Source organism: Mus caroli, unplaced genomic scaffold, assembly GCF_978045245.1.
Source record: "Mus caroli unplaced genomic scaffold, Mus_caroli_1 scaffold_14, whole genome shotgun sequence".
Lineage (NCBI taxonomy): Eukaryota > Metazoa > Chordata > Mammalia > Rodentia > Muridae > Mus > Mus caroli.
In genome coordinates, this window is record NW_028227269.1 from 6081341 (window position 1) to 6105993 (window position 24653).

At 42.9% G+C, this 24653-nt stretch overlaps 1 protein-coding gene across 1 annotated transcript; it reads left to right on the forward strand.

Moving 5' to 3' along the window:
• The first annotated feature begins 7398 nt into the window (after positions 1 to 7398).
• Positions 7399 to 23502, forward strand: Laptm4a (lysosomal protein transmembrane 4 alpha). Its single transcript, XM_021178855.2, has 7 exons — positions 7399 to 7749; positions 16626 to 16746; positions 19465 to 19541; positions 19635 to 19757; positions 20770 to 20865; positions 21472 to 21570; positions 22894 to 23502. Exons 1-7 carry the CDS (start codon positions 7414 to 7416, stop codon positions 22966 to 22968), a joined length of 927 nt encoding a protein of 308 aa, XP_021034514.1. The 5' UTR covers positions 7399 to 7413; the 3' UTR covers positions 22969 to 23502.
• Positions 23503 to 24653: the final 1151 nt, after the last annotated feature.

Here is a 24653-nt window from a genome sequence, read left to right on the forward strand (position 1 = left end):
GTGGGATGAAGAGATGGTTCAGCCATTAAGAGCACTGACTGGTCTTCAGGAGGTCCTGAGCTTAATTCCTAGCAACCACATGGTGGCTCACAACCATCTTTAATAGGATCTGATGCCCTTTTCTGGTGTGTCTGAAGAGAATGACAGTGTATCACATACATAAAATAAATAAACCTCTTTTAAAAAGAGAGCCCTGACTACAAGGAACTGGCCTGCACTGGTGTGGGCTGGCTAGGTGAGTCTGAACCCTCAGGCAGCTATGAGGAAGAGGAGAATGGAAAGGTACTTATGGAGTTGAAGCTGCTGTCCCAGAAAGGGCATTCTCCTCTCTAGAGGGAGCCTCAGCTTTGACCCACCCTGATAACCTAGAACAAACAATCTTACGTAAAGTCAGCTTTGTGAGCTTTAATCCCACCCACAAACACCCGCATAGCAACACCCAGGTTAGTGCTTAAGTACGAAGAGAATGCTGTCTGCTCACTTGATACATAAAGAAGCTGTTACAACTGATTCTCCCGTGGCCTCTGAGAAGGCTGATGGGTCTATGGGTGAGATCGTAGCTGGGCAACTGAGGGATGAGTCTCCTAGGACGGTGAAGGAAGAGCCCTGACCAAGATCGTCCAGCACCACTTAGTTGTCTTGTAGACAGGACTTTACATCATACATATCTAGGAAGGCCAGACTATCAGAGCAGGTGTACTGTGTTAAAACTCTCTATTGAAGAAGTATGTGGCAGATCAATGGCCAGCCAAGGCCAGCTAGAGACAAAGTTGTAGTCTACAATCTGCAAAATGGAGAGGCACCAGAGGACTGAGAGGAAGAAAAAAGACTTGCTAGGACATATCCTCAAAGCTCAGATCTGGAAGGAACTCTAGGCCCTTCTAGATGCCTTCTTACTGCAGAGCTTGAAAGCCTGTAGCTCTAGTAGAGGCTAGAATCAACAGGCTCAAGGGTCACTCTGTGGACAGGGGATGAGTTTGAGCTGCTCCCAGGTCCAGACCTCTTGGGGCCGCCACAGCCAATGGGACCCTCTTGCTCACTCACTTCAGGAGCTAGGTATGGTAAAGGCTTCCTATACTCCTCTACCCCCAGGATTTGAAGTTTGGTCTGTACCTCAGAATTCTCTCAGAAGAGTCCTTACTCACTCTGGATAAAGCCACACACTGGATCATTAGTCTAGGGATTAAGAGGACTTGAAGACTATGTCATTAGAACGAGTCTAACCTCAGACTACCCTGTGCTTACAGCCTATACTAGTGTTAGGCCATTTTCCATTGCCATAACAAAATAGTTATGGTTGATGACTTGGAACAGCCACAGTTCTGGAGGTCCAAGGGCATGACACCAGTCTTGCCCGGTTCTGGTGAGGGCCCTTGGCAGGGACATCACAATGGCAGGGGTAAGACATCATATGATGAGAGGGGAAACCAGCGGGCGTCTTTTCTAATGATCCTCTCTCAGAACTAATAAGTGTCCCATAAAACTAGTTCCTTTTAATGGCAATCCATCCAATGGCCTAGTATGCCCCATCTCTTAAAGGTACCATGACACCTGACATTGCCACACTGGGAAACAAATGTCTGAGACATAAACCTTTGGGAAGACACATAAGCCATACTGTAGCGCATTGACTGTCTGTGCCTAGAGCACTGGGAATGGTTTCAAGGCTCTGAAAACACCATTCCTGCCCCATCCTTTAGGTCCCCAACATGGAGGGAGAGACATGGATCAAGACAGGGATCTTGTGAATGGCAGGGGCAGGACACACTTTTTTCTCTTATGTGTTTTAGAAGGGACAAGTTGAGCATGGAGAGACAATCTGCTCAGAGCCATCTTCTAGCTCCTGGTGGTAAGTTCAGTCCTTTATGTTCAAGTCTTGCTTGTGAGTTGTTTTCACTGTTTTGCTGTGAAGACACACCATGACCAAGACAACTCTTATAAAGGAAAGCCTTTAATTGGGGCTGGCTTACAGTTTCAGAGCCTTAGTCCATTATCGTTATGGCAGAGAGCATGGTAGCTCCCAGGCATGGTGCTGGAGAAGTAACTGAGAGATCTATCCTGATCCTCATGCAGAGAGAGAGAGAGAGAGAGAGAGAGAGAAAGAGAGAGAGAGAGAGAGAGAGAGAGAGAGAAAGAGAAAGAGACTGAGTCTGGCATGAGGTTTTGAAACCCCAAAGCCCACCCCAAATGACATACCTCCTCCAACAAGGCCACACCCTCATCCTTGTAATCCTGGAAACTAAGCATCCAAGTATATGAGCCTATGGGAGAAGGGAAGGGCATCCTATTCAAACCCCAGACATACACATGCTTTGAAATCTACAGGACAGAATGAGATGCTGAACTGATACACAGCCAAGTCATGACTATGTGTGGGTGTCCATATATCTCTCATTTCATCCATGTGCACATCTATAATCTACTCATCCATCATCTACATTGTTTTCTCTCTCTCTCTTCATCTATCTGCCTGTCTGCCTGTCTGTCTAATGATCATCTTAGGGACTGATGTGAGATAGAATCACATGTAGGGAAGGTAGCTTTAAACCTATAATGTCAAGGATTACCTTGAACTTGTAATCCCCTCACCTACACTTCCCACACACAGGCACATGTTACATGCCCAGTCTTACAGGGCGCTACGTTAGGGTTAGGATTAGGGTTGGGGTAAAATTCAGGACTTTATGCATGTATGTCGAGCCCTCTACTAGTCGAGCCGTATCTCCAGCCCCAACCTTTTCTATACTATGGCATTTTAATGGAAAGAAATAAGAATCTCTCTGGAGATGCAAAGATATTGCTTCATCATGGTGCCCTTCAGGTGGCACTCCATGTATGGACAGTTCACATCTACGGCTGGTCACTAGCAACCCAGGCTGGTTTGGCTCAGTGTCTGTATGAGCTGTCTTTCTGCCTGTCTAGAGTAAACTTCTGGATGGATTGGACATGTTTTATTTTCCAAACCACCTAGCACTAAGGCCAGCTTGATAAATATTTGCTGACGGATGGGCAATCCAGAAACAGGGCTGGTAGCCCTGAATGGCAGAAAAATAATGGCCCATTAAGACTCATCATAGCATTTATTTTATAGAGTTCCACATGCCTGACTCTGTGGGGCTGAGGTATTTGGTGCAAGTACTGACCACTTAAAAATGTGACCTCCTGTGACACAAGATGTCTCTTACAGCTACATGTCAAGACCTCAGGTATCTCTGCATCTGCTCCAGTGTCAATTTTAGCCTCCCTTGAGGGGCTTGATAATGAGGGATTTCAAGAGCCACAAGCACTTGATGAGTCTGTAAAGCCTGGAGTTGGATTAGTCATTGCCATGACTGACCACTGTTTATGTAGCCTCAAAGCCACCCTGGGTGTCTCCCAGAGGCCCTGGTGTTTCTCTGTAATATTTTAAGCATCAAGATCTGAAACCTATACTTGAAAGACTTCTTTAATGTAAGATTTTTAAGTTGCTGAATTATTGTAGGCAGGATCCTCACGAGCCTGTCTACCTTCCAAACAGTCACCAATAGGCAAGAATTACTCTTCAAACACATTTTTCTACGTGCTAAGCTACCCTGCTGGAATCAACTAAAAATGAGTGCCAAGACCTCCAAAGAAAACAATGAAAGCAACTCACAAGCAAGACTTGAACATAAAGGACTGAACTTACCACCAGGAGCTAGAAGATGGCCATTCACAAGATCCCTGTCTTGATCCATGTCTCTCCCTCCATGTTGCGGACCTAGAGGATGAGGCAGGAATGGTGTGTTCAGAACTTTGAAACTATTCCCAGTGTTCTAGGCACAGACAGACACTTAAGACAATGTGTGTGTGTGTGTTTGTGTGAATATTTGCAGTGTGTTTGTCCTCTGACTTTCACACAACCTGTGGCATGTGCATGCCAAAACTTATATGAAGAAACATCCACATACATAAACATACAGATTAAAATGGAGGGGTGGTGCAGCTAGATAGCTCGGCGGGTTCCTCAATCCCCAGAGCCCACAGTGTAAATAGAGAACCAAGTTCTATGTGCTATCCTCTGGCCTCCACATCTGCATTCATCCATCATATACACACAATGTCTACAATAGTAATAAAAAACAATATGAAACTGTATAGGGTGTAGAGGGAAAAGCTGAATGCATTGCATTGGCTTTTGCTTAGTAATAAGCCACTTAGAAACTCTGGGCTTCAAACAATGTATATCTAAATTTTTTCCCATAACCAGATAAACTAGACATCTATTCTGTGGTCAGCTGGTGAACTGATCTGAGGATGATGATATAGAATATGTACACATCTGGCCATGGGTTTGGTGCCTCCTGGGGCACAGCTTATCCTGTTTCTCCCTCGATGTGTAGTAAGATACCACAGGCTCTCCTAGAGTTTCTGTAGGTTTTGCAAAAGGACTGAAATGGCAAGGCCAAGGCACTACCATTTTTCCAAGAGCTCAGTTTGTTTGTTCCACATTAGTGGAACTAGTGAAAGGGATTAAGGGGATGAAAAACTGGGCTCGTACGTCTTGATGGGAACTAGAGGCTCACAGGGAAGACAAATACAAAGATGGGAAGATTAGTTGGCCATAAGCATCAAAGGTAGCCTTGAAACAAAGCAAGAACAGAAGGGCCTGTGGGGTTGTGGGCACGATGAATAAGGGGGCCTGAGAAGGTAGGCTTATACAACCTATGCATGGCTGTGATAAAATATGATTGTCAGAATAAAGGGAATGAGGTGATCAATAGATTCCCAGGAGTATCAAGTAAGAAAAAGGTCAGGTATGGCAAAGCTCAACCATGAGAGGCTTTTAGGGCTATAAGGCTAGGTTTAACAGCAACAGCATGGGGAGAGGGTAGATCAAAGGGAAAAGTGAGAAAGGCAGGCACCAAACATAAATATTTTTTTGAACAAGAAATAAGATTGTAAGTGCTGGAGAAGTAGCTCGGTACAGTGTTTACCTAGCATGCACAAACCCCTGGATTTGTGACAGACATAGGTAGGGGATCAGGAGACAGAAGCAAGGGGGTCAGAAACTGAAGAGCAGGGGGGTGGTGAGATGGCTCAGTGGGTAAGAGCACCCGACTGCTCTTCCGAAGGTCCAGAGTTCAAATCCCAGCAACCACATGGTGGCTCACAACCATCCGTAATGAGATCTGACTCCCTCTTCTGGTGTGTCTGAAGACAGCTACAGTGTACTTACATATAATAAATAAATAAATCTTTAAAAAAAAAGAAACTGAAGAGCATCCTAAGCTACACAGTGAGCTGGAGGCTAGGTTGCGATCATGTCATAAAACAAAAATAGAAAGGAAAAGAGAAAGAACGGGGAAGGGAAATTGAGACTATAATTAAAGAGGGGCTGGGAAGATAACTCAGTGGTTAAGAACACTTGGGGACCTGGGTTTGGTTCCGAAGACCAACATGGAGGCTTACAACCAGTCGTAACAACAGTTCCTGGGAATCCAACACCCTTTTCTGGCCTCTAGTGAGCACTTTACCCACTGAGCCATCTCCTTATGCCCAGTCCATGTTCTTAACAGACATATATAGTATATTTTCATTAATAAACTTCTAGCATTGTCTACTGGCTTCAATTATGGTAGGCAAACCACTCATATACATAAAATACAATCTTCTAAAAAACCAAGTGTTTTCTGCTCTTTCAGATGCCTAGAGTTCAGTTCCCGGGACCCACATCAGGCAGCCTGCAATTTCAGCTCCCGGGGGGGGGGGGGGGTGATCTTATGTCTGCTTCTGGCTTCCTCTAGCAACTGCTACACATGTAGCGTTTGTTCACTCACACACATATTCTAGGAACCTTAAAGACCCACAAATCTTGCATCACCCTCATTTGCTTCCTCATACACTAGGATAGCTGGCCAGAGAGCTTCCAGGGATGTCTCCTCACTCAAGACATCCGTCTGGCTGTAACAGCTGGGTTTTACAGAAACGTAAAGTCATGGTGTCTGGTTTTCCATGAATCCTCACGATTGCTTTGCAAGCACTTTACCCACTAACCACCTCTTCATATATAGTATATTTTCATTAATAAAATTCTAGCATTGTCTACTGGCTTAAATTATGGTAAAGGCATGGATTTTGTCCTGACATCTCTTCCCTTTCTCTTTCCAAAATGCTTTTGAGGTTCTCTGAAATTATTCAGTGTTTATTTGATTATGCCTGTTATCCACAGCTGCACACTATGGTGCAGTTACATTCCTTCTCAAGGTAGCCACAAGGCTTGTTTGTTTGTTTGTTTTTGAGACAGGGTTTCTCTGCGTAGCCCTGGCTGTCCTGGAACTCACTCTGTAGACCAGGCTGGCCTTGAACTCAGAAATTCACCTGCCTCTGCCTACCAAGTGCTGGGATCAAAGGTGTGCGCCACCACAGCCTGGCTGGTAGCCACAAATCTTAAAACAAATACAAAATAAATTCAGTCAAAAACTTGACTCAGTTAATGAGGATGGTAAGATGTTAGAAGGAACTATAGAGTGAATATAAAGCACCCATTGTTGAAGTAAAAATAACTGAATCATCCAGTTTATGTCAAATGGCTTTCTCTGAGAAGAGGTATGAGTCAGTGAGTCTCGTGAACATGCTGTAGAGAATGTCCAGCATCCCACAGAAAGTTGAGGCTCACTCTGGCATCAGAGTATGCAGAAAAGTGTGGCTTGTTTCTCACTTAAGACTCTCTCTCTCTCTCTCTCTATATATATATATATATACTCACACACACACACACACATATATATATATATATTTTTTTTTTTTTGCTTGTTTTTCTGGCCTATTTCAATGTCCTTCACAATCTTTCTCTTCAAGAGGAAAAAAAAATCACTATTATCTGTATAAACTCAACAGCTAAGCGGTTTTCCACTTTATCATGCTGTCACTTTCCTTAATCCCTTGGCCTTTGGCAGGGTCCAGTGGTATTTATTGGCTCCCTCTAAGTAGGCTTCAGAGAGATGGGGGAAGGACAGAAATCCAATCCTTTAGCCTACTGCGAGTCCTCCTTTCTGGTCTGAGCCTAGAGGGCCACGCCAGAATGGTAGCCACGCCCCTTGCCACAGGCACGCCCCGACAGGCCCAACAAAAGAGCACGAGTACGTCACGTGGGCCTCGCAGTGACAAAGACAACGTGGCAAAAGACAGCGCCAAATATCTCCGTGCCCGCTGTCTGCCACCAACTCCGTCTTGTTTCACCCTTCTCCTCGTTGCGGAGCTCGTCTGGGAGGCGGTGAACTACCGAGTTATCCTCAATTCCTACAGCCCCGGACAGCGAGCCCAGCCACGCGCACCGGGGTCCAACAGCGCGGGAGAGAGTTGAACTTTTGATTGGGCGTGAGCTGTTTCAATCTCCACATCTTCTCCAATCAGAAGTCAGGTAGCCCGGCTTTCCGCTCTTCGTTGGTCTGTATGTGGCAGAAGGCGGAGGGAGAGATTCCGAGCCGACGTCCCGCGAGAGCGGCGCCCGGCGCCCAGAGCGCAGGCGCACAGGAGTTGGCTAGAGCCCGGGCCGAGGGCGGGCCACCAGACGGGTCCTTTGGCTGTGGACACCGTCGCAGAGTCGTCTGGGTTGAACCGCTGGGCCGAAAGCTTTTGTCAGGGGCCTGGGCGAGAACGAGGCCCGCGAGGTTCAGGATGGTGTCCATGACTTTCAAACGGAGCCGCAGCGACCGGTTCTACAGCACCCGGTGCTGCGGCTGTTGCCATGTCCGCACCGGGACGATCATCTTGGGGACCTGGTACATGGTAAGGGCTGGCTGGCAGGGTCTCCTGGTGGTGGAGACCAGGCCAGTGCGCCTACGCGACTGACAAGTGGGTCTGGGGGGCAGGGGGCGGGGACGTGAAAGTTGTTGGGGCGCTACTTTTCGGGGTGCTTTTAACTGTGAACTGAGGCTTTACGAGATGGGGCTCCCCAGGATTTGGGAGGGGATGGGAATAGGATCGTCATTTCGGGTTCGGGAAGTGCGCTATCCTTATCCCGCTCCACCCCCCACCCCCCCATCGAAACAATTATTGTCCCGCAGTTATGCAGCCCGTTCGGACGTTGTTTTGTCCGAATCGAAAGCGAAATCCAGTTCTGGTGCCTCCTGCAGTTTTTGTTGAGGCGTTCGGTGATGTAGCCAGAGGCCTCTGTTTTGAGTCTAGACGTTATCCAGGATTTACAGTGGGTCAGATTTTCCTCATTACACCCTCCTCCCTGCCTTGTCAGGTGGGTTTTCATCCCAAGGCCCCCTTGGTTTGGAAGAGATGTTTATTGAGAGCCTGCTATGTCCTTACTGACATTTTCTGGGCTCCAGGATCTGCGTGATTCTGTCACAGCAGATGGACGGGCTTGTTGGTTCCATATTCGGCAGAAAGTCTTGTGACTTAAAAAAAAATTAGTTCCCAGTATCTGTTCATATTGAACTTATTTGTTGCGATTTCCAAAACCGTGATTTTTTTTTTTAAAGGTAGTTTTAAGCAATTAAACTTTGCCGAAGCTTTGAGGAACATGTTTTGCTGGCGTGACCACTTGGATGACTTTTGAAATTTCGTCGTGGGGGTGGGGGGTGAGGGTAGGAAGTGGAGTTAGTGTGCAGTTTCTGATACTTACATGAAGAGCAAAGGAGAGGGAGGGGCTTACCCCTGTCCTCTCTTCCTTCTCTTACTCTTCCCCGCCCAGTATCTTGAAGTCATTAGTAACTTTGGCAGAACACCAGATGAAAATCTTCCTCAGGCAGATGGCTTCCCAGCCCACCCCAGGGGACTATCAGACCTCTGCAGGATTGCAGCTTTTTCCTTGTATCCTTATGTACATTAGAGAAGAGCACCAGGAAAGCTTGAATGTGGCTTCTTTTGCTTGTGATGAGGTTATTTTCACATTTTCAGTACTTCTGTACTTAAGAGAGTCACCCTACTGCTTCTATAGAATTAATTACAGCACATTTTCTTTAAGAAACTGCCTACTGCATATGTTAACTGAGCTGTAGTTCTGGAATTGGACTAGTAAATGACAGTCAGTTGGGTTGTATATCTATCTCACTTTCTCTTTTTTTCCTTTTTGCTAAGAGTATGGACTTTTAATTTCTTTGTCCTTCATCATCTTCCATTCTCTTAAATGATTAATTCTTGTCTTCTCCATCTTCTTCCTACCTACACCCTCCCTGCTTTCTCCCAGAAAATGACCTCTCATTGAACTTAGCAAAGCAAATAGGATTGGCACCTGGGATTCTTGCCTGAAAACTTCATCTTCCTGTTTCTTCTTCCATCCCTCCTCTTACACAGCTAACACCCATCTGCAACTCCAGTCCAAAGAGAATCTAGCCTCTTGTGGCCTCTATAAACATTGCACACAAGTTACCACAAACATGAAGACAAAACACCCACACAGTGAAATAAAAATAAACAAAAACTAAAATTAGGAAAAAAGTCCTTGCTATAGTTTTTCAATCTGCATTTTGAGTTCCCTCAAACAAAGGCCACAGCATCAAAAACTCCGCCTAACAAAGAGTGTAGAGAAATGCTGCCAATATATCTGAATGGCTCAAGTGGTGGGTTTTTTTTTCTTCTTAAAAGGTTTGAAGCCCTTTGTCTGTAAGTGCTGGGAATTGCACCCAGGACAGCAACCAGTGTTCCTAGTACTCCAGTGCGCCCTTCCCCCCACCGCCACCCCCCCCCAGTTGTTTTTTTTTTTTAAACAGAGTTCTAAATCTGTAGCACAACTGAAGCTCTTGGTGAGATAAGCACTACCCCCTCCCCCCCTGCCCCGCCTTTGAAAAGATGCTGTTTTGAATCAACTTCCAGCTTAGAACATTGTAAACTGTTTCAGTTGGTTTGTTTTAATTCATATAAGAGACTTATTGCCCGTCTTCAGTGTAAAGGGCTCTGAGGAACATAGGAAGGGGATGATAGATGACCCACATTACATGCCTTCAGTATTCTTACTACTTGTTGCATGGTCGGTTCTAGCTCTGCTTACGCTGGTCATTGACATCATCCCTTAATGGTGATGGTGTTACAGAGAACTTAGGAGCACAGCCAGGAAAGTGGAGCTTAGAGTCACAGAGGAGAAAGGGGCAGTGATGCAGGTTCTTACCAGATTGAGGGGAGGAGGAGAGCATTTGTTTTGCTTAGTATGTTATTGTTGGTGACTTTAAAGTGTACAAGCCTTAGTTCTGCAGTAGTGTGAAAACATACTTTCTGCTAGTTGGGGTGCACTTAGGAGATGAAAACAGTATCATGTATAATGCCTCCAAATAAAGAGGTCTCGTCCAAATTCTGCATTCCACTGCCATAGCAGAGACATACGCTGACAACAGCTCAAATGACCTTTCCTCTTTATTTCCGCCTTGCCATTGTTCCCTTCCTCACCACTTTGTCATGAGCACTGCTGCTTGATTCCAGGGGACAGTATGTCAGGACCTGTGTGGGAGAATAATGAGCCGCCAGGTTGTCTGGACCAAGGCCTGCATTTATGATGCTTTCTGTGGTGTTTGAAACTTGGAGGCACAGCCCTTCCTCTTGCTGGGCCCGGACACTCTGTCAGTGACTGATATTGAGACCATTGAAATCTGGAATTAACATTGATTTTTTTTTTTTTTAACATACCATCATGTATGCCAAAGGATTAATTGAGTGGAGCCTATAATGTAAGTTCTTGGGAGGTGGTATCAGGAGAATCAGAAGTTCAAACTCAGCCTTGGCGATAGGCCAGCCTAGGCTACATAGGATGCTAGCTCTAAAACCAAACCAAACCCTTAAGTGTTAATGGTTGGTATTGAATAATAGTTCTGTGGGACATCGAACCAGAGGTACCAAACCTGAAGAATTTGCATTTAATAGTTTAAATGTGACAGAAGTGCAGAAGTAATACGTGACTTTACAGTGAGTTCAGGCTTCCATTTCTACTTCCTAAAGTTGACTTCTTTATCATTTGAAGCCAGCTTTTTTTTTTTTTAATTCTAAGGAGATATGAACTCAAGTACATACTAAATTATAAATTAAGCCTGTTTCAAGAAATAGTCTTTATGATATAAATGCATATTTTTGTTCTGTTCTTTGTTTTGTTTTTTTTGAGACAGGATTTCTCTGTGTAGAATGTCCTGGAACTCACATTATAGACCCGAGGTGGACTTTCTCATGGATGTTTTAACCTTAAGTAACCTAGTGTTAGGAAGAAGTGAAAACATCCCTCATGCCACAGGGGCCTTTCACCCATTAGTCCTGGCCAGTATCTCTGATGAACAGTGCAGAAATTCTCAATCAAACACTGATAAACAGAATTCAACATCACATCACAAAGTAAATCCCCAGGATCAGGTGGGTTTCCTCCTGAGGGTGCAAGGATGGTTCAACCCATGCAAGTCAGTAAAGGTAGTATATACACAGAATACAGATCCAGGGGCTGGTAAGAGATGGCTCTGGTTAAGAACAATGGCTGCTCTTCCAGAGGTCCTACGTTCAATTCCCAGCAACCATATGGTGGTTCACAACCATCTATAGGAGGAACTTAAGCCCTCTTCATGCAGGCGGATGTATATGCAGCAGAGCACTCAGACATTAAATAAAAATTTAAAAATGGTAAAAAAAAAAAAAAAAAAGAGAGAGAGAGCGAGGGAGAGCAAACCAAATCCCTATGACTATTTCAGTAGCTGCAGTTACATAGTTAATACAGTTTTCCATCCTTTCACATGAAAAAAGTGGGGCTGAAGAGATGACCCAGTGGATAAAAGATTATTCCCAATACCCACATGGTGACTTACAACTTTGTAACTGCAGTTCCAGGGATCAGACAGCATCTAGTTTCTTCCAGGCATCACGTATGCAAGTGGTACACTAACTAGCAGGCATGCAGGCAAAACATCTACATACATACTGGTTGAAAGTATTCTTAAAGTGGATATACAACACAATAAAAGCCATACTGACAGCTAGCATCATACCAAATTAGCTCTTCTCTAAGATCAGAAACCAAATCAACATTGTTTCCTTTCAACATTTCAATACTATCGACATAGTATTGAAAGTCCTAGCCAGGGGCTGGCGAGATGGCTCAGTGGTTAAGAGCGCCGACTGCTCTTCCGAAGGTCCCGAATTCAAATCCCAGCAACCACATGGTGGCTCACAACCATCCTTAACGAAATCTGATGCCCTCTTCTGAAGTATCTGAGGACAGCTACAGTGTACTTTCATATAATAAATAAATAAATCTTTAAAAAAAAAGAAAGAAAGAAAGTCATAGCCAGAGCAGTTTGCTAAGAGAAACAGATGAAGAGCTTAGAGATAGGAAAGGAGGGATCAAGGCTCTGTATTGGCATATGACACAATCAAATATATAGAAAATCCTGAAAACTGAAAATAATCCCAGAATTAGAGAAGTAAAACAACTTCAAAAATCGCGTGTTTATGCACCAGTAGAGGACTATTAGGAAAGCCCTTGTGTCATGGCTAAAAAAGCAAAGCAAGCAAAACAAACACTCCTGCGAGTAACTAACCAGGAGGTGAAAAAATCTAATCTATAAGGAGAATAAAACATCTATGAAGGCTTTGAACAGGTCACAAATAATGAAAAGATCCTGTAGGCATGAATCAGAGCTAGTAAATGAAAAGATCCTGTAGGCACGAATCAGAATTAGTATTGTTAGATGCTTTGTACCCAAAGCGATCTGTAAGTGTGAGGTAGTACCTGTTATGTTGTCCTTCACTTACTAGGAGAAAACAGTTCCTAAAAGGTGAGTGGAACCACTCAAGGCTGTGCCAAAGAAGTCTTGAGCAAAAAAAAACCAAACCAACCAACCAACCAAACAAACAAAAAAAACCCAAAGTTGGAAGTATCCCACTGTCCAGTTTTAAAATGTAAAGCTATCATAACCAACACAGCTTAGGCCTGGTACAGAAATAGTTAGAGACCAATGGAAAAGAATAGAAAACCCAAAAATAGACCTACACTCCCCACAGCCAGGTGATTCTCAGCAGAAGTGCTAGAGATACACATTTGAGCAAACACATTCTCTATAGTGAATACTGCTAGGAAAATGGCATGGACTAGATCCTGCTAAATATTACAAAATACTTGAGTATAAAGTTGAGACTAGCCTACTAGGAGAGAATATAGGAGAAGCACTGACATAAGTCCGTGTTTTAGGGTTCCTATTGCTGTGATGAAACACCATGACTAAAAGCAACTAAAAGCATTAGACCAAAAGCTGGAAGTATCACACTGTCCAGTTTCAAAATGTAAATCTGTCATAAGCAACACAGCCTAGGCCTGGAACAAAAATAGATATGGACTGTTTTGCTTACAGTTGCACATAACAAGTCCATAATAAAGGGGAAGTGAGGGCAGGAACCTAGGCTGGAGCAGAGGCTGTGGAAATGCTCTGCTTGCTGCTTTGTTCATCCTGTGCTCTCGCTCTCTCGCTCTCACTCTTTCTCAAAGAATTATTTATTTTATGTATATGAGTACACTGTAGCTGTTTTCAGATACACCAGAAAAGGATCCCATTACAGGTGGTTGCTGGGAATTGAACTCAGGACCTCTGAAAGAGCAGTCAGTGCTCTTAACCACTGAGCCATCTCTTCAGCCCTCAGCCTGCTTTTTTATGCCACCCAGGACCACCTGTCCAGTAGCACCATGTCCAGTGAGCTGGGCCCTCCCCTCCCACACCAATCATTAATCAAGAAAATGAACTATAAACTTGACGGCAGGAAAATCTAATTTAGGCATTTTCTCAAGTGAGAGTCCCTCTTCCCAAGTGACTTGTAGGATTGACCAGAGGAAACACACACACACACACACACACATACACACACACACACACCTACACACACCTGCACACCCGCAACCAGGATAGTCTGAACAAGAAATTGTTATTTAACAGTGTAAAGGCATAGGCAACAAAAGAAACACCCATATAAGGTTACATCAAACTGAAAAGCTGCAGAGAATCTGAACAGTGAGCAGACCGCCTAGAGAAATGGCAGGCCTCTTCTAACTTTATCCCAAGACATTAATACTAATACCTAAAGTATATCGAGAACTCAACAGCAAAAGCAAATAGTCAAATTTAAAAGGAGGCAGCTGAGTAGACATTTCTCAAAAGAAGATAAGCAGGACCGACACATATGAAAAACCTCTGAGTCATGAGATAGCATCTCATCCAGTGGGTGAATGCCAGTCAGCCAGTCCAAACAATGACAAGTTGGAGAAAGGAAGACCTGTACTGTACGGGGCTGTAGAATAGACACTTGGGGGGAAAATGGAATGGAAATTCCTCAGGTTAGAACTGTCATAGATCCTACTAGTGGGTTGCCTGTGTTGTACCCACAGAAAATGACATCAGTGTATCAAAGAGATCTGTTGCAGCCCATGTTTAATGAAGTGCTGTTCCCAGTAGATGAGGTAGGGAGTGAGCTGAAGTGTCCATTGATAACTGTGTTCACATGGGTACTGTTAGTGGTAATGAACCAAATTGACATGTGCAGCAACATGGAGAGAACTGAAGATTCAACTGAGAGAATCAAGCTACGGAAGGCAAGTCAGTGATCTTACTTTCAGATTACAAAGTAGCGTAGTTTATGGACAGGATAGTGGTCACCAGAGACTAAAAGGCAAGAGCAGGGCTCAGTAAGCATCGGGTAGGAGTACAGTTAGTGTTCTCTTGCACAGAGGGTGACTACAGCGTCAGAATTACATTCAAAAGCTGAAAGTACCGGCAGGGTGAGTATGTTTTCCCCACAAACAGTGAAATGTTTAAGGGTCTGGAATGCTGTGTCTTGATTTGACGAGTGCATGCTGTGTAAGTGTACTGAAACATAACACTGTACCCATAAAGATAGACAAGTATTGTCATTAAAGAAAAAGCAAGGAGAAATTGCTTGGCTGGGCCTGAATGTTTCCCTGGACTTGAACTTGTTCCTTTCTACCAAATCAAAGACTCTTCATTGTTTGTCTCTGCTTCTTTACTCATATGATGTGTACAGACGGCTTTCAAGCCGTAGGTGCTTTGCCTGTGTTGTTGACATGACATGTGCTGGTACGAGGTTTACAAGTCTTATTTTCAACTTCCTTTCTTGAGTAGAGTAGGATAAAACATATATACATACACACACACACACACACACACACACACACACACACACACACATATATATATATATATATATATATATATATATATATATAAAACCCCTTCCCAAGTAGTTTTGGTATTTCATTTCCTTCATTTGGTAGTTAGTTTTGCATGTTTTTCTTAACATAAATGTTTTTCTGTGCCATTCAAAGCTTTTTTACTAGGATGATAATTTGCTTAGCAAAAGTTTGCGGAATGAATTTCAAACTTAATTTCCCAACACAAGATAACATGCCTAACATGAAAATAAAATGTGGCTGGTTTCTCTACCAAATGTTTGAAGACTTGGCCTGCTGTAAGAGCATACCTTTCTTGGGTGTTAATCATTTCTCCTTCATTTCGGGTGGACAGAAGAGAGTAGTTTCAGATATTGCTGATAGAACACTGGGAGTGCCAAATGTTTGGCCTTCCACAAGGAGGAGGGTGAATTGTGTGGCGTTTGTTGCGGAGTTAGTGTTATCCTCAGACCTTCCTGATTTGGACTGTTCTCACTCCAGCAGGCCATACCGCTTGAGAGACTGCAAGGAACCACAACTGTAGCTCTGCATAGTGGATCTGCTTTAAAATGGAGTTTATATCTCTGATAAGACTAGGGGGATTCATGGTATTATGATGAGATGTCACCAACATGTTTGGCAGTGATTCAAGATAAGCCTTAGCGTGCGTGCATGCATGCGTGTATGTGTCTTAAATAGAGACTTATTTCATGATGATTATACTTCAGAATGAAGAAACTAGAGAAAATTTTTAGAAAGTCAAAATCCAGATCTAGGAAATCATGGTGGACAGAAATATAATGGTGAATTATATACAGATATAGTGACTGTAATTTGCAAGTAGCTTATTGGCTCAAGTATAGGAAAAACAAATAGGTGTTATATAGAGTTACTCTTGTGTGATATTGCAAAAATGTACAATTATCTTTGGAATTGTGAGCCAGATTGGGGAACTTGTCCTTTACACTGAAACTTACACAAAGGGGAAATAAGAGGGTAGCTAAAATATGCTAGAAAGGTAGAGGGGTGGTTTGAGGACCTGGATGCTTGGTGCTACAGTGTTTGGAAGGTGCGTTTGGGTATTAGATGAACATACTGACTCAAAAACAATTAAGACCAACTGCAGGGATAGGGAAGGGACTCGCATAAACCTGAACAAAACACATGGGGATGCTTTGGAGGAGTGGCAGGCATCTGCATGTGGGAAATCAACTGATAAGTCTAATGGGGGTGTGAGGAAATGTGTGCCTCTGAACATGAACAGACTATAGTGAGTCTCCAGTTTTACTTTCTCTGCATTTCATTCTGGTTTATTGGCATTAGCACAGAGTTAAGCATCTTTATACATGCTATGAATTTTAAACTGTTCTCACAGTGGTAATACAGGTTTTATCTGAGTGTCTCCTATTTCATAACCTTGTTACTGCAGGTGAGATAGTATTAAATATATACTCATCCAGAGAGTTTGTGAAGATTGTCCTGGTAGGAGTTAATCTAAAGGTGTTTTCTTTCTCAGGTGGTCAACCTATTGATGGCAATTTTGCTGACTGTGGAGGTGACTCATCCAAATTCCATGCCAGCTGTCAACATTCAGTATGAAGTCATTGGTAATTACTATTCATCTGAGAGAATGGCTGGTAAGTTTTTTCTTTAAAAGATACCACTGCCAAATTTTATATATAGCCAATTGTAGACTATATATGAATGTTAGGGGGTGATTGATAAAATTATGCTTAAGTTATTCTTCAAATGGTTAAATACTTTGTATAATAAATATCAAGCTAGGTGTTACTTAAACTCTTTATTGAGACTATTCTGATGACTTTTCCCAAAGGTGTTCAGCAAGAGGTACAGTAGAGAATTTCTAGACAAGAACATGCAATGGACAGTAAACAGTAGGTTGTATGTATGCTTTGACTATAGAGACCAGATAGGGAAATAGGAAATAAAAATGGTTTGAGATTTTTGAGAGCTTTCTGTGATGTATAGCCAGGGTCAGAAATTGGTGTGTAGTTCAGATAGACTATTACAGTAGAGTATAAAATACAATGTACACTGTAGCAACCATCCATTCAGGTCCTCAAACCACCCCTCTACCTTTCTAGCATATTTTAGCTACCCTCTTATTTCCCCTTTGTGTAAGTTTCAGTGTAAAGGACAAGTTCCCTTATCTAGCTCTTGTTTAGTGGAAAGAGACTTAACACCACTATTAAAAATGGAGTAACCCTAGAATATTCATAGAAATGGTCCTTTTAAACTGATTTATTCCCTGATAGCAATTAGTTTTCATTACTGGTTTTCTCTTTAAAATACAGGCATAAAATGATTCTAGTTGAGTTTACATTGTTATATATAATTATATCTTAAATTTACACAGAAAATTTTACTTACACAGAAAATTATGTCTGAAATTAGTTTGAAATACAATTTCTACATGCTTAGTTTTTAGATCTTAATTCCCAGGATTTTAGATTTTATTAACTTTTAATATGAAGTTTTGAACTTCTTTATATCTGTCACTACCTGTGATCCAAGGATGAAGATTTGTATCTTCCTTTTTAAGATTGGTTTGTTTTATTTGTGTGTGAGTGCTTTGCCTGAATATATGTACAGAGCAGTGCCTACAGAGGCCAAAGAGGCAGGGTGATGTGAACTGAGGTTGTCTGTTGCTGTGTGGGTGCTAGGGGTCAAACCTGTTTCTCTGCAACAGCCATGAACCTCTTAACTGCTGAGCGGTCTTTCCAGCTCTGATTTGTGTCTCCTTTCCCTCCCCTCTTCCCTCCCCTTCCTCTTCCCCTCCCTCCTTCCCTTCCCTTCCCTTTCTTTCTTTCTTTCTTTCTTTCTTTCTTTCTTTCTTTCTTTCTTTCTTTCTTTCTCTCTCTCTCTCTCTCTCTCTCTCTCTCTCTCTCTCTCTCTCTCTCTCTCTCTCTCTCTCATCTTTTGTTAAATACTTTTTTTTGTCTTCACAGATAACTTAATTTTCCAGGAGCCAAGAAGAATTCTGTGGCTGTAATACAGAATAGAATGATGGGCATTTATAATGTGTTTTGTTATTGTTCTAAGTGAAAATTTTTCTGATCCTTTTTAAATACATCTTTGTGACAAGGACTCTGAGAGAAGTGACAAGGAATAATAGCCTTTTGGCATATTTTTCACAAGTAGTTTCTTTTTATTTGAACTCCCTCCTTCCCAAATAATAATAAACCAAATTTTAGAGTCTTATTAGTACCTTCCTCCAGTTTTTGAGACAGGGTCTTACTTTATATCTTAGTCTTTCAGTAGGAAGAACTTTTAAATCCTTAACAATGGAGGTACTCTGATATGACACAGTAATTAATGTTAAATACTGGTTGTGTTTATAATGCTCAGTGACATGATTATTTGTATAAATATCTAATATCTTCATTTTTGGTGCCCTTTTGTTTCTTTTTATGTCTTCAGTTAATGTGTATGTGTAGGAGTGTGTGCATGTGAGTGCAGGTGCCTGGAAGTCAAAGGTGTCCAGTTTCTGCAGCAGGAGTTAAAGCGCGGGATTGTGAGCAGGCTGGCATGGGGACTGGGGACTGTGATCTGCTAGAGCAGCAGGCTGAGCCAGCTCTCCACACCCCTGTCTCTTTTAGTTTATTGCTGTCTGTCCAGAGTGAACAGGATCACCTGTAGGCTGTGTAGATGCTCACCCAGTCAAGTCTGGTCAGATACTGCTGGGCATTATTTGGGTGTGTTCTGAAGAGAATGGTGAACATAGGTTAACGCACACTTAGGAGAGGTTGAAAGGAATAGATGTGTGTTGGGGAGAAAGGGCAAACTGGAGGAAGCCATGGATTAAAGGTGTGAGACCCTGGGGTGGGATTAATGGAGACCTTTGAATTTCAGGTTGTAATCTTACAAAGCAAGAGGTACATCTGTGGTTCTCTATGAGTGACTCATCTGTCTGAAGCAAGCAGCAACTTCTCTTTCCAGTGACGTCCTCATCTCACAAAACCCAACTTGTGTGAATTCTTTCACAGTTTTTCATTGCTTCTGCGTGTGCTGCCGCTTGCCTGTTAGGTTTTGTCTCTCTGCACTTAGACATGTAGAGCACAAGGGACCTGTTTCCTATATTTACATGGCTCCTGCTCCTTCCTACATAGAGTCAGTTGTTTAACATGGAAAGGCATGTGTAAGTTTTTCAGAATTTCTTAATGTCGGGCTTAGGTTTTTTTTTCTTGGTCTTAGATCTTTTGAGGGCCAATTTTGAAAACAGCTACGGTTAATTTATACAGAAACATTTTAAAGTGTCATCTTTTTGTTATGAAGAATTTAGTTTCTTTCAATGCATATGTTGCTTAATTAGATTTCTGTTTTTGTTTTCTTAGATAATGCCTGCGTTCTTTTTGCCGTCTCTGTTCTTATGTTTATAATCAGTTCAATGCTGGTTTATGGAGCCATTTCTGTAAGTCTGCCGTGCTTTCCTTGCTCCGGGTTTGACCTTTACCAAGGCTAGTGATTGTGTGTGTGTATGCTAAGTGGTACTTTCCTTCTGCAGTATCAAGTGGGCTGGCTGATTCCTTTCTTCTGCTACCGACTCTTTGACTTCGTTCTCAGTTGTCTGGTGGCCATCAGTTCTCTCACTTACTTGCCAAGAATCAAAGAATATCTGGATCAGTTGGTAAGTGTGTGTGCTATTTAAACATTTCCACTTAAGTGAAACATTTTAATTGAAATCCTGAGGCACCCTTGCTACTATTTAACTCTCTTTGCCTTCCTTTTACAGTATCTTAAAAGCACTCCCATGTTAAAACCTGTAAGATAGACATAATGATTGTTGTACTGTACCATTTGGACAGAACAGTACAAGACGTCCGTAAAGACAGTCAGTGTGGACGAGATAGTTGAGTTAATTGTGATTCACTAAAATGTTGGACTGTATTTATGAGTCTTAAGGGGCTGGTACTTCATCTTTATCAGAAGGGTAGCATGTGTCTGTGTGCTTGCTGTGCCCTTGTCCTTTATTGATGTGCCTGCTGTGTCCTGGCCCTGAGTAGGAAGCTAGCTGTTTAGGAACACCTGCCCTTTTACAGACTCTGGTGTTTTTTCCCCTCTGTTTGCTGTTTGATTGGATCCTTTCCATTAGAAGGTATTTCCTTTGCTGGCCAGTTTTTGACCCTCCCTTCCCTTCTAATGCCTTTCTCCTGACTCGTTCAGAGTCAGATGAGTGCAGCCAATCCTTTCCAGCACAGTGAGTTTGTCATGTCCTTTTGCCTGGCTTGTAGACAGTGGCATGTGTTCTTTGTAACCATCTAATGAAGAGCTGAGACCAAGATTTGACTCCTGGAAAAGTTCCTTCGCCGAAGATTGAATGGTCCTGGAAACCTGAGCAATCTCAGTTCCCCCGTCTTTCTGAACCAGGACAGAGTTGGGGTGCCAGACAAGTGGTTATATTTTGTCAAAAGCACAAGATGGAAAATAGCCAGCAAAATGAATATTAGCTCTGTTCAGACCTTTTAGTTATCTCAGCTATTAAATAGGCAGACGGCAGTGGTCCGTCCATCGATGATGGGGGTCCTGGGTGTGCTGCGTTCTTCTATGTAGATGTGCAGAAGCTGCCACTCTGCTGAACATGGTTGTGTTCTTGACATGCTCAAGTGCCGTGGTGTGCCGGTGCTTTTGTGTTTTCACAGCCTGACTTCCCATACAAAGACGACCTCCTGGCATTGGACTCCAGCTGCCTCCTGTTCATTGTCCTTGTGTTCTTTGTGGTATTCATCATCTTTAAGGTAAGAGCTTGTGATTCACTCTGGGCCCTGGTGAGACTGCTCAGCAAACCTTTGTCGAGGAACGTGGTTGATGTAGGATTTGTAGTGACAGTTACTGCATTTAAGGGATGGAGTCCACTCTGTCTTGTGTCCAGTGAGTAGAATTTTTGTGTTTTCAAAAGTGGTTCAGGGGCTGGAGAGATGGCTCAGTGGTTAAGAGCACTGATTATTATTTCGAAGTTCCTGAGTTCAAATCCCAGCAACCACATGGTGGCTCACAACCATTCATAATGAGATCTGATGCCCTCTTGTGGTGTGTGTGAAGACAGCTACAGTATACTTACATATAAATAAATAAATCTTTTAGAAAAAAAAGTGGTTCAGGGTTTATAGGGAAATCCATTACAATTCCTAACATTTGAGCTCGGGAATTTCCTCCGCAGTCTGTCGGTTAGCAGACCAAAATCTCCAGCTAGAGTCTCTGTGAGAAACGTGTGATGTTTCAATGAGAGCCAGTCAGGATGAGCCTGCCTTGTTCGAGGTCCCTTTTCCACAGACAGTGTGGTGTGGGAGAGATGAGGGTCCTCTGCTCCCAGAGCAGTCGGCTGAGCTCTGTTTCTCTTTCAGGCTTACCTAATCAATTGTGTTTGGAACTGCTACAAATACATCAACAACAGAAATGTGCCAGAGATTGCCGTGTACCCTGCCTTTGAAGCACCTCCACAGGTTAACTACTGTTCTTCTCACCAAACTGTCACTCTTACTGATGCCTCCAGAAGTGCACGTGGGCTTGACTTTCCGCTCTTTGCCATAAGCGTGGTTTGGAATTTGGATAGCTTGAACCCACAAACGTTTAAGATTTAGTATTTCCCACCAGGAGTCTTGTGCACACAGGGCTAGAGCTCTTTACACTGTTTGCCCAGCTTGACTGTTAGGTTTATTTCTTAGTGGTCCTCACAAATGTTTCTGGACAGATGTGAGATCATTGACTTGTGAGAATTCTAAGGGATGTGGGCTGATGGTCGTGTGTGTGTGTGTGTGTGTGTGTGTGTGTGTGTGTGTGTGTGTGTACATCTATCAGATCCAAAGCCTGGGCCTTGGATAGATGATTGTGATAGCATCTGAGTGCTGAGCCCACCTCTCAGAACCTTGTTTGCTACTTGGCAGGTTTTCAGCATATATGATACACGTGGCTCATATTGAGTCAGCCTGTCACTTAGAGGACTTTAGGCTAGAGTGACCTTTAGAAAGGTTTTCTATTATCCCAAAGGGCAGGATAGAAGGTCATTGTCCTATAAGTGTAAATTATTATGAAACTTCAGATACTGACAGCTTCCATTAGAGGAGTTAGTGGGGCCTCTTCCCCCAGATCCTCAGCCCTTGAATTAGCACTGGAACGTTATTGGTTGCCTGTCAAGAGACCCTTTATATTTAATATATAGATATATATATATATATACACACACACATATATATATATATAATTTAGCTTGTTAGTTTATCTTCCAGGTTAGTTCAGAGGAAGAATTCTAATTCTGTCTTATATCTATCAATCCACACCCATCCATCCATCCATCCATCCCATCTACTTACTCATTTATCCATTCCCATTCATCCATCCTATCCATCCACTCCATCTACCCATCCATTCGTCCATCTCATTTATCCATCCTTCCCTGCATCTTTCATCCATCCATCTATCTTGTCTTGGTCACTGATCTACTGCTGTGAAGAGACACCATGACCAAGGCAACTTTTATTTATAAAAAAAGCATTAATTGAGGACTTGCTTACAGTTTCAGAGGCTTAGTCTATTATCAAGGCAGGGAACGTGGCAGGAGCACAGAGCAGCACTGACGGTGCTAGAGAGATAGCTGAGAGCTACAGCCTGATCATAGGCAGGCAGGCAGACTGACAGACAGACACTGACTCTGACATCGTCTTTCTCGGGGTTTTGTGCTTCTGCTTATGACATAAAGTCTGAAAGCTGATTATTTTTGGAAAGAATTTAGAGTGACATTGTCTGACGTCATTCTTTTCTCTCTTCAGTACGTTTTGCCAACCTATGAAATGGCTGTGAAGATTCCTGAGAAAGAGCCACCACCTCCTTACCTGCCTGCCTGAGGACATTCTGCCTTGTCAATAAAGCCTATACCAGCTTCTTGTCTTTTTTATTTTACAGAAAGCTGCAGTGCGGGGCTCTCAGACTTGTTTGATAGAAAGTGCACTGTCTTGTCTGAGCATTTATTTTCAAACACTAAGGAGCTTTTGGACATTTATTAAAACCTTTTGTTACGTATCACATTTTAGAGACTTTGAAGACAATCTAGAGTAAGCAAGAGCCAAGTGCCATTGTTAGCCTTTAGCTGAGGTTAGGGGGAGGGGTCTCCATGTTTTCTTTTGTAACTTTGCACTTTGTTTGTATAATAATAGTTTATGTTTTGGATGTTTGACGCCCTGAGTAGTTTCCAGAGCATGACTACAGTGTTGAGGATGAATGAGTTGGGTATAAGACCTGCAGTTTCCAGCTCTATGAAACAGGAAGAGAGAGAGAGAAATAGCAGTTTGACTTGACTGTGGAAGATGATGGTTGCATGCTTCTCATTTGTACGTTTCCATCTTTGTGATAAACCGCTTTAATAAAGCTCATAAATTTTACCATTGTCCTTCTTAAATGTGCCTCATGTTTATGCAATAACTTAACAGCGATCCTGTCCTTGTGACAGGAATATGTTAGGAGAAGTGTTGCTGGGTAGTTTCTCATCTTAAAATTTTTATTTGTTTTGTTTTTCTTATGTGATGAAAGAAACTGGTGTACTGGTTTCTGGATAGAGGGATGATGGAGGAGTAAGAGGAGAGGAGTTGGGGAAAGTGAGGCTGGAGCCCTTTAGGCAGAGAAAGAGGGAGTGATCCCACCATATAGGAGCAGGAGTACAGCCTAGCATTTCAAGAAGAAGCCAGGACAGGACATGTAAAGATGGCCAGTCAAAGTCCCTTAGAGTCCCTCAGTAGGTTCTCAAGTGTTTGTACATGCTGGCTTGTTGGGTGGTTCATTGTGTCCTCCCACCCCCAACCCTGATTTAGCTTCCAAGCATTGACTTGAGGGTGATTAATGATTTGATTTCAGACACTCAGATGGCTGGCACACTGGAAGTGTATAATTTCAGGGTTGTTTTGGAATCCTGAAATAATGCCATTAAAGTTTGAGAGAAAATAATGCAGGCAGGCTGTAACTCTTTAGCTGCCCAGAGGCAGATGGGAAAGAAGGAAAAGTTAATTGTATTTGTAAGCAGCCATGTGGTAGACAGGGACTGGTTGAAAATGAGCAAGCCTCAGGCCCAGGCTTTGGTCATAAAGAAAAGGTCCTAACACAAAATCCAACAAAGTTGCATGGGTGTAGACAAGAAGTCTGCATGTAGCTGCACCTTGATTGGGGGATTTTAATGTTCTCTCTTAAAGCCCAGGCTGCTCTTCAACTCTACAGCCAACGTTATCGACCTGGTACTTGTTGACATGGCTGCTGCCAGTGCAGCTTTTTAATGAGGAATGTACTACAAAAACAGCAAATACAGGACTAGTAGTTGTCTGATGTGTACCATGTGCAACTGTGCCATGCTTCTGTATGCCAGTAGGTTCCACACCAGCAATACAGCAAAGGTAGGATAATCTGTTGCACTGTGATGTTCTTCCCCAGCTCATTTGAGGGTGATTTTTTTTTGTTTGTTTGAGTCTCACTATGTTGTAGTCTAGGCTGGCCTGAACTGCCCAAATACTGGGATTTGTGACATATATCACTGCACCCAGGTTCC

Bases quoted from the DNA above. Each gene is read 5' to 3' on its own strand.
- Laptm4a (XM_021178855.2), top strand. From the start codon at position 7,414: ATGTGGCAGAAGGCGGAGGGAGAGATTCCGAGCCGACGTCCCGCGAGA. The intron at 19,758-20,769 runs GTAAGTGTGTGT...GTGTTTTCACAG, and splicing joins AAGAATATCTGGATCAGTTG to CCTGACTTCCCATACAAAGA. The intron at 21,571-22,893 runs GTTAACTACTGT...TTCTCTCTTCAG, and splicing joins CCTTTGAAGCACCTCCACAG to TACGTTTTGCCAACCTATGA.